At 50.3% G+C, this 9,808-nt stretch overlaps 1 protein-coding gene across 2 annotated transcripts in view; it reads left to right on the top strand.

Moving 5' to 3' along the window:
• rexo5 (RNA exonuclease 5) overlaps positions 1–8,528 on the top strand; it is a 16,550-nt gene extending 8,022 nt beyond the window's left edge. Inside the window, exons 6-18 of one of the 2 annotated variants that reach the window (XM_079812605.1) lie at positions 588–676; positions 975–1,090; positions 1,477–1,615; positions 1,707–1,801; positions 1,904–2,006; positions 2,912–3,142; positions 3,417–3,536; positions 3,645–3,782; positions 5,594–5,686; positions 5,916–6,135; positions 6,237–6,412; positions 6,485–6,600; positions 6,820–6,960. In XM_079812605.1, the coding sequence (XP_079668731.1) occupies positions 588–676; positions 975–1,090; positions 1,477–1,615; positions 1,707–1,801; positions 1,904–2,006; positions 2,912–3,142; positions 3,417–3,536; positions 3,645–3,782; positions 5,594–5,686; positions 5,916–6,135; positions 6,237–6,412; positions 6,485–6,600; positions 6,820–6,871 (1,688 nt within the window). In that variant the 3' untranslated portion in view covers positions 6,872–6,960. Of the gene's footprint in view, positions 1–587; positions 677–974; positions 1,091–1,476; positions 1,616–1,706; positions 1,802–1,903; positions 2,007–2,911; positions 3,143–3,416; positions 3,537–3,644; positions 3,783–5,593; positions 5,687–5,915; positions 6,136–6,236; positions 6,601–6,819 lie in introns of both variants that reach the window. The other variant, XM_079812604.1, reaches the window with a different exon arrangement.
• The last annotated feature ends 1,280 nt before the right edge of the window (positions 8,529–9,808 follow it).

Here is a 9,808-nt window from a genome sequence, read left to right as displayed (position 1 = left end):
CTTCCAGGATCTGAATATCTCTCTGTGCAGCTCAGCTGAAGAACGGCTGCTTCCAGGATCTGAATATCTCTCTGTGCAGCTCAGCTGAAGAACGGCTGCTTCCAGGATCTGAATATCTCTCTGTGCAGCTCAGCTGAAGAACGGCTGCTTCCAGGATCTGAATATCTCTCTGTGCAGCTGAAGAACGGCTGCTTCCTCCGCGCTGGCCTGGAATTAGGGCCACTGAGGAATCTCTCGTCCAGCCGAGAGGATTGAGCTTTGTGGAGTTCGTCCGGCCACTCGATAGCGAGCGTCTCCGTAGCGCGCGATAGCACGTCGACGAGCTCCACGTGTGCCGCTGAAGGCCGCGCTTCCTGGCCGCTAGGCGGGAGAACATCGTCATTAAACCGCGTCGCGTGCCTCTGGGCTGAAGTAGCTTTGTTTGGATTGTTTGGGATAACGCAAATCTACCCCCATATACCTACAACTGACACGCGTTGACACAGACACACACACACACGCACACACACACACAGACACACACATGAGACGTACAGCTGACACACACTGACTGCCAGTGGCTCTTGTGTTCCCATGATGCCGTGCAGGTGGGCGGGGCTGTGAGGCGTTCGTGTGCACTGAGAGCGGCGGCCGCGTGACGGACAGCAGTCCTGTGTTCGGCCTGGACTGTGAGATGGTGAGTTCTGCGCTGTGATTGGCCGCTGCGCTCAGCTGAGTTCTGCGCTGTGATTGGCCGCTGCGCTCAGCTGAGTTCTGCGCTGTGATTGGCCACTGCGGTCCTGCGCTCAGCTGAGTTCTGCGCTGTGATTGGCCGCTGCACTCAGCTGAGTTCTGCGCTGTGATTGGCCGCTGCGCTCAGCTGAGTTCTGCGCTGTGATTGGCCGCTGCGCTCAGCTGAGTTCTGCGCTGTGATTGGCCGCTGCGCTCAGCTGAGTTCTGCGCTGTGATTGGTTTGATGTGTGTTTGTGTTTCAGTGTCTGACGCGTGTGGGGTTAGAGGTCACGCATGTGGCGCTGGTGGACGCTGAAGGACGCTGTGTGTTAGACGAGCTCATCAAACCACTAAACCCCATCATCGACTACTGCACCAGGTACACACACACACACACTCACACACACACACACACACACACACACACACACACCCTCTCACACTCACTCACACACACACACGCACACACACACAAATACACACTCACACACACACACAAATACACAGACAGACACACACACCCTCTCACACTCACTCACACACACACACACCCACACACAAATACACAGACAGACACACACTCACACACAGACACAAATACACAGACACACACACACACACACACACACACACACACACACACACACAATCTGCTCCAGAATTCTGTTGTGGCCTGATGTAGTTATCAGTGTGTGTGTGTGTGTGTGTGTGTGTGTGTGTGTGTGTGTGTGTGTGTGTGTGTGTGTGTGTGTGTGTGTGTGTCAGGTTCTCTGGGGTCACACACTCTCTGCTGGCCGGCGTCTGCACGCGTCTCTCAGATGTCCAGTCTAAGCTCCAGCAGCTGCTGAGTCCAGACGCTGTGCTGACCGGACACTCTCTGGACGCAGACCTGCGCGCGCTACAGGTGAGATTCCCTGCGGTCGCGGCTCAGGTGTGTCCAGTGCATCTGAAGCCTGTGTGTGTGTGTGTGTGTGTGTGTGTGTGTGTGTGTGCAGATGATCCACCCTCACGTCATCGACACGTCTCTGCTGTACCGCCAGCACTTCGGCCGCAGATTCAAACTCAAGCTCCTGGCTCAAGTGATTCTGAAGTGAGTCCAACACAAGCTCATCGCACGGTTCACTGGAGCGCCAGACTCAGAGTGTGTGTGTGTGTGTGTGTGTGTGTGTGTGTGTGTGTGTGTGCTCGTCAGCCGGGAGATCCAGTCGGAGGACCGCAGAGGTCACGACCCCTGTGAGGACGCGCTGGCCGCTCTTCATCTGGCTCAGTACTTCATCAGGAAGGGACCCAGAGAGGTTTGAGGGAATCATTTGTTTGATTGGTTCTTTTGACTCGTTCTAAATGATTCACTTGTAAGTCTGAATCACTGAAGTCGTTGAGTTATGCATATAACGACTGTTCCCATTCAGTCGGTCAACTCAGTACAACACATGACTATGGGACATATATTCACGCCCCGCAAGTCGCTGAACTAGAACACAAATGCCAGCAGCGCCACACCTTTCATCCCCTTTATTCTCTTCAAGTGAGCGATGGCCCTGGCTTAAAGGCCCTGCGGTGAGCACGGACCGAGCAACTGACGTAGCAGTAACATCAAGTCAGTAAAACCGAACAAACGTGTGCGGCGATGCCCAAATGTCCTCTAGACACCCCTCTAAACAACGCCCATGCCCTCGCCATGCCTCTGCTGGAAGAGCTGACCCTTTACTTTTGTATGCAATTGCAATCGCCTCCACAATCTCTGTCTAGACAAGGGTTTCCCACCAACTGGCTTTGCAAAACACACAAACAGTTGGTCAGATGTACGCACAGCCTGCGGCATCCTCAGATCGAGAGCTTCTAAGGGCTCATTCACCCATAGCCTCCAAAACCACAGTCAGGTCCCATGGCGGCACCATTGAGTTCGTAACGGGCTTTAGCCGCCGCGCCCCTTAGAGGACCCGAGCAGCAGCGGGCGCAGCACCACCAATGCCCTCAGGACAGGCCTTCAGCGTGGACCAACAGTTCCTGGAGAAAAGTCAATATCCCCGCAATCAGACATTGGTATGGCGATAAAAACCTCCGCCCGAGCGCGATATCCCATAGTCATGTGCTGTGCCGAGTTGACCGCCTGAATGGGAGCTGATTGATCAGTGAATCTTCTGAGTGAGTCAGTGATGGTGTGAATGATTCACTGACTCACTGATGTTCGCTCTCTCAGGTGCTGGAGGATCATCTGGAGGAATTGTGGGATATTTCTGAGATCAATGGCTCTGATCACGAGATGTCGTCCGATCGATGCTCCTCTCTGTCCAATCACAGCGCTCTCCGCTTTGGCCACGCCCTCTACGGATCCGGCCAATCAACAGTGTTCCTGGGTGGAGCGGCGGAGACGAACGGCTCAGTGTCCAATCAGCAGAGCCGGAGACAGCAGTGCTCCAGTGACAGAGAGGTGTGTGTGTGTGTGTGTGTGTGTGTGTGTGTGTGTGTGTGTGTGTGTGTGTGTGTGTGTGTGTGTGTGTGTGTGTGTGTGTGTGTGTGTGTGTGTGTGTGTGTGTGTGTGTGTGTGTGTGTGTGTGTGTGTGTGTGTGTGTGTGTGTGTGTTCAGATGGGTGGTTTGCTCAGCATTTTTATTGTTTTGAACTGGTTCAGTTCTTTTGAATCACACACACACACGCCTGTATCTCACTGTGTGTGTTTGTGTGTGTGTGTGTGTGTGTGTGTAGGTGGTGTGTGTGTTCAGACGGCTGGTTCAGTCGTACTCTCTCAGTGTCCTTCGGTTCTCGTCTATCATGAACACACTGAATCAGACGACAGCAACGGGACGACAGCAGCACCTGCAGCAGGTACACACACACACACACACACACTCTCACACACACACACACACACACACACACACACACACACACACAGATGACTGTATGACGCTGATGTGTGTGTGTGTGTTTCAGGTGTGTGAGCGTCTGAGGCAGATGTGTGTGCTGTACGTCGGCCCTCTGCCCGCTGGCTTCACTGAGAGAGACACACACACACTCCTGAAGCGCTGCGGACGCCTGCGGACCCTACGCCTGCTGAAGCACACACACGGGGTACAACACACACACACACACACACACACACACACACACACACACACACACACACACACACACACACACACCCTCACGCACACACTCCTGAAGCGCTGCGGACGCCTGCGGACCCTACGCCTGCTGCAGCACACACACGGGGTACAACACACACACACACACACACACACACACACACCCTCACGCACACACACACACACACACACACACACACACACACACACACACACACACACACCCTCACACACACACTCCTGAAGCGCTGCAGACGCCTGCGGACCCTACGCCTGCTGCAGCACACACACGGGGTACAACACACACACACACACACACACACACACACCCTCACGCACACACACACACACACACACACACACACACCCTCACGCACACACTCCTGAAGCGCTGCGGACGCCTGCGGACCCTACGCCTGCTGCAGCACACACACGGGGTACAACACACACACACACACACACACACACACACACTCCTGAAGCGCAGCGGACGCCTGCGGACCCTACGCCTGCTGCAGCACACACACACACACACACACCCTCACACACACACACCCTCACACACACACACACCCTCACACACACACACCCTCACGCACACACACCCTCACGCACACACTCCTGAAGCGCTGCGGACGCCTGCGGACCCTACGCCTGCTGCAGCACACACACGGGGTACAACACACACACACACACACACACACACACACACACACACCCTCACGCACACACACACACACACACACACACACCCTCACACACACACTCCTGAAGCGCTGCAGACGCCTGCGGACCCTACGCCTGCTGCAGCACACACACGGGGTACAACACACACACACACACACACACACACACACCCTCACGCACACACACACACACACACACACACACACACACACACACACACACACACACCCTCACGCACACACACACACACACACACACACACACACACACACACACACCCTCACACACACACTCCTGAAGCGCTGCAGACGCCTGCGGACCCTACGCCTGCTGCAGCACACACACGGGGTACAACACACACACACACACACACACACACACACACACCCTCACGCACACACACACACACACACACACACACACACACACACACACACACACACACACACTCCTGAAGCGCAGCGGACGCCTGCGGACCCTACGCCTGCTGCAGCACACACACACACACACACACACACACACACACCCTCACACACACACACACCCTCACACACACACACACACACACATACACACCCTCACACACACTCCTGAAGCGCTGCGGACGCCTGCGGACCCTACGCCTGCTGCAGCACACACACCCTCATACACACACCCTCACACACACACACACACACACACACACACACACACACACACACACACACACACACACACACACACACACACACCCTCACACACACACTCCTGAAGCGCTGCGGACGCCTGCGGACCCTACGCCTGCTGCAGCACACACACACACACACACACACACACACACACACACACACACACACACACACACACACACACACACACACACACACACACTCCTGAAGCGCTGCGGACGCCTGCGGACCCTACGCCTGCTGCAGCACACACACACACACACACACACACACACACACACACACACACACACACACACACACCCTCACACACACACTCCTGAAGCGCTGCGGACGCCTGCGGACCCTACGCCTGCTGCAGCACACACACGGGGTACAACACACACACACACACACACACATATACACACACACAGTGTTTCAGACAGTTGTGTGTCCGCAGGTTCATGCAGAGGTCATGTTCGAGCATCTTGAAGGAGCTCAGCTCGCTCTAGATCATCTGAATGGACAGCAGATCAGCGACTGCACCATCAAGGTTTCTCACACACACACACACATTGTTATCACCAGTTCTCGTTATCATTCTTCATAATTATGTTTGTAGTTATCATTATCGCTATAGTTACCATTACCGTTATCATTGTACTTGTAGTTATCATTATTGTTGTAGTTGTCGTTGTTGTTGTGAGCGAGCTGTAACACACACACACACACACACACACACACACACACAGTTGTTGCGTGACGAGGTGTGTAACGCTCAGGTTCGGCGTCCCGTACACGAGCTCTGTCTGGATCTGGACGAGTGTGTCTCTGAGCGTCTGGACGACCGTCTCAACAGTCACATGATCTACGTGAGTAATCTGTCCACTAAACCGCATCGCCATGACGACCTGCTCCAGACCTTCAGCCAGTTCGGCCCCCTTCAGCAGGTCAGCAGCGCCGCACAGCATTCTGGGAAACGCCGCAGACACGCCTTCATCAGTGCGTATGAACCCGACAGAGCTTCATTAATATGTAAATGATCTGCCGCCGAATTAACATCATCATCGTGTGTGTGTGTGTGTGTGTGTGTGTGTGTGTAGAGTTCGAGAGCGCGGATAGTGCCCAGGCCGCAGTGGGCGTCGCCCTTCAGATCGGCAGCAGGAAGTTATCCGTCTGTCACGCTCTGACTCCGCCCCACATGACCTCATGGACGCACACACACCCCGTTACTACGGAAACCAGCCCAGAGACGGCAGAGCCCAGGGAGGAGTGTGACGTGAGTGACAGCTGTCAATCAAACGGAACCGCCTCGGCTGTTCCTCCCAGTACTGAGGAGGCGTGTCTCCAGGTGTCATGTGACCTGCTGGAGCGGCGGATGAAGAAGCTGGACGGGAGAGTGGGTAAAGTGTTCCGGGCGCTGGAGAGAAACTGCCTGAGCCTCGTGATCCTGCCTGGCAACAGAAGGTACCACACACACACACACACACACACACACACACACACACACACACACACACACACACACACACACACACACACACACACACACACTCACACTCACACACACTTACACTCACATTCACACACTCACACACACACACACACTCACACACACACACACACACACACACACTCGTATTTGAGTATCATTGTGACTCATGTTGTGTGTATGTGTGTTGACAGCGACGGCGTCGATCATCCCGGACTCTGCTTCATTCACATCAAACAGACGTGACTCCGCCCAGCTGGCCTGTGATTGGCTGAATGTTTTTATATCCCTCCTGTGAGCAGCTTTTAATGTGTGTGTGAATAAAGACGAGTGTGTGTGCAGATGTGTGTCCTTCATCCAGTGCAGACTTTAATACGGAAGAGCCTCAGATCATCTATTACAGCCTCAAATGTGCCTCTGTGTGTGTGTGAGCAGAAACACGCCGTCTGTGTGTGTGTGTCTTTAAATCAGTGGTGTCCAACATGGTGCCCGCGTGGAGTCTCTGGTCGCCGCGAGCACGTTCTATAAATAGCCTGAATTGCAATCTTTCTTTCTTTTTTTTATTTATGATAATGGCATAAAATGAGAAAATAACTATTGGTGACATTTCATATACCATTAAAACATCATAAAATAATTCAATAATTTAAAATATTTTGAATCTGCACGTCGAGTCAGCGTACGTTGCCATAGGCAGCATTACTTTGTGCAAGAACAAAAAACAAAAAACCGTCACTTCTGTGAGTTGAGTTGGCCGCGGGCAGACGGTATACATACTCTACATGAGAACAATTGAACTATAAAAAAGAAAAAAAGATTAATTATGGCTGATGATGCAAGTCATGCAAAAAAGAAAAAGATTATTTGACTGAGGAGTGGGAGACAGAATTCGTCTTCAGCAATGTTAAAGATAAAGCTGAATGCCTAACCCTTCAGTGTTGGTTATCCACCGGGTACATCACTTAGAAAAGGAAAAGTTCGTGAGATGAAAACGACATCAGGCAGGCAGCAATCATGCTTTACCAAACCCGCTAAAACTCACAGGCTGCAACCGAAGCTTCCTTTAGAGTTGCTCATTTCATTACATAGACATATTTTGGTGATTAAAAAAGTAATGTGAAAAAGTGCCACAGTGTTTGTTTAATTTTTATGACATGTTTTAAAAAAAATTATTTTCTATATATAAAAAAAATTGCATTTCTTCCTTTTTGCTCTATCGAAAACGTACCGAACCGTCCCAGCAAACACATTTACGTTGTGGCAAGTTGCTCTGGCACGTTGCATTTCTGCTATGGCAACGTCGCTGTCTATGTGCTCGCAACATTGTAACAACGTAGAATTGTAAGACGTGACAGGGCTGTAGCAGCGTTGTTGCGCGACATTCAGCAACTGCACTTTAATTATGACTAGAAGACGACCCTGAATATAAGATAAGAATATCTCTCTCTCGCACGGCAGAGGAGCAGCGTTTTAATTTAGTTAAACACAGATATGATGTTGCTTTTCTAATTTTACATGCAAATATAGCTGAAATCATTCAGTCACTATTTCATATTTATGCCGTTGTTCTTTCTCCCTTTCCCCCGTGATTTTGTCTATATCGCAAATATAAGACGACCCCCCATTTTTCAGCCAATTTTTAGGACAAAAAAACTCCTCTTATATTCGGGAATATACGGTAATTATAAATTAAATTGTCATAATATTTAACAATATTACTGTTTGTTGTTGTATTTTTCAAAACTTGAAACTTATGTAATTATGTATTGTTATGTAATTATAATCAATTACACATGTATCATTTTAGTTCATCAATCATTAATAGGCCCTCAGTTCAAATGAATCTCTATATAAAGGTCATACAGGGTAAGCTTTAAAATGTTAAATAAAGCTCTAAATGATTAGACATGAGTTGAAATGTTCAATTCTCTCGCTAAACTCACTCCAGAGCTGTCCTCTTTCACAGACGCCTCTTCTTCTTGCTGTGGTGTTTTCTCAGTCATGTGATGTTCTGCAGGAGAGAGAGTGACTCTCCTCAGCCTGTGATTGGCTGTTCACGGATGATGTCACAGCTGAACTCCGGGTCTAAGCCTAGAGCTGATGCTCAGAGTCAGAGCCGGACTGGACTGGTTTTGTGCTAATCTCCCATCATGCTCCAGGCCCGGTGTGTCTGATCTGCCCGTGTTTAAGGGCCTGACGATTTGTGTAAAGTTGTAATAACTTATTGTTGAGTTATCCTGCATGGGGCAGACTCTGGGGTTTTAGGATGGCCTGCCTATTTTATGAACTTACATTTGCCTGAAATATTGATTAAATCATTATTTGTAAAGGATTTGTGTCAAACATATGTAGGCTATATTTGAACAGCTATAGTTGAGCACTATAATGTCTTCTGGGAGTGTAGATCTCAGCGGCGGAAGAAGACCGCAGATCTCTAGGTGAGAGGTCATAGGTCAAAACGCAAGGTCAATGACAAGGAACACATCGACACGACACTTTTCCCCGCCCGCGAGGGTGTGATCGGGAGCTGTGGATTCGGCTTGTTTTATTTGTGATTTAGCGAGTGGTTGCGGTCCTGTGTTCTTGGGTAGCAGAACTTTGTTTGGCCATCATCTCCAACTCTCCAAACTGTTCGCGTAAAGTTGCAAGTGACCGAAGCATTTCTACAGCTGTCACTAGATCCAAGTGTACTTGTTGAAGAACGGTGCTCGTTTTCTGAAAGTTTTGCAGGATCTTGTTCCATAATATGCATAAAAATGCAGTTTCAAGACGACCCATTTTTTTCGCGAGAGATTGAGACCAGACATGTTAGACGCATTATCATAACACTGGCCCCTGCAGTTTTTAATATCAAGATTCATCTCATTTACAATCCCTGATACGGACTTAAGAAGAATATCGGCAGAGATTTTAGAAAGCGTTCGAATTCTTCCCCTTCTGTGGAAACGTAGAATATCGGCAGAGATTTTAGAAAGCGTTCGAATTCTTCCCCTTCTGTGGAAACGTAGAATATCGGCAGAGATTTTAGAAAGCGTTCGAATTCTTCCCCTTCTGTGGAAACGTAGAATATCGGCAGAGATTTTAGAAAGCGTTCGAATTCTTCCCCTTCTGTGGAAACGTAGAATATCGGCAGAGATTTTAGAAAACGTTCGAATTCTTCCCCTTCTGTGGAAACGTAGAATA

The sequence above is a fragment of the Gobio gobio genome (assembly GCF_949357685.1).
Source record: "Gobio gobio genome assembly, chromosome: 3".
Taxonomy (NCBI): domain Eukaryota; kingdom Metazoa; phylum Chordata; class Actinopteri; order Cypriniformes; family Gobionidae; genus Gobio; species Gobio gobio.
The sequence above is the reverse complement of the archived record's forward strand: the minus strand, read 5'-3'. Positions and strand labels throughout refer to the sequence as shown.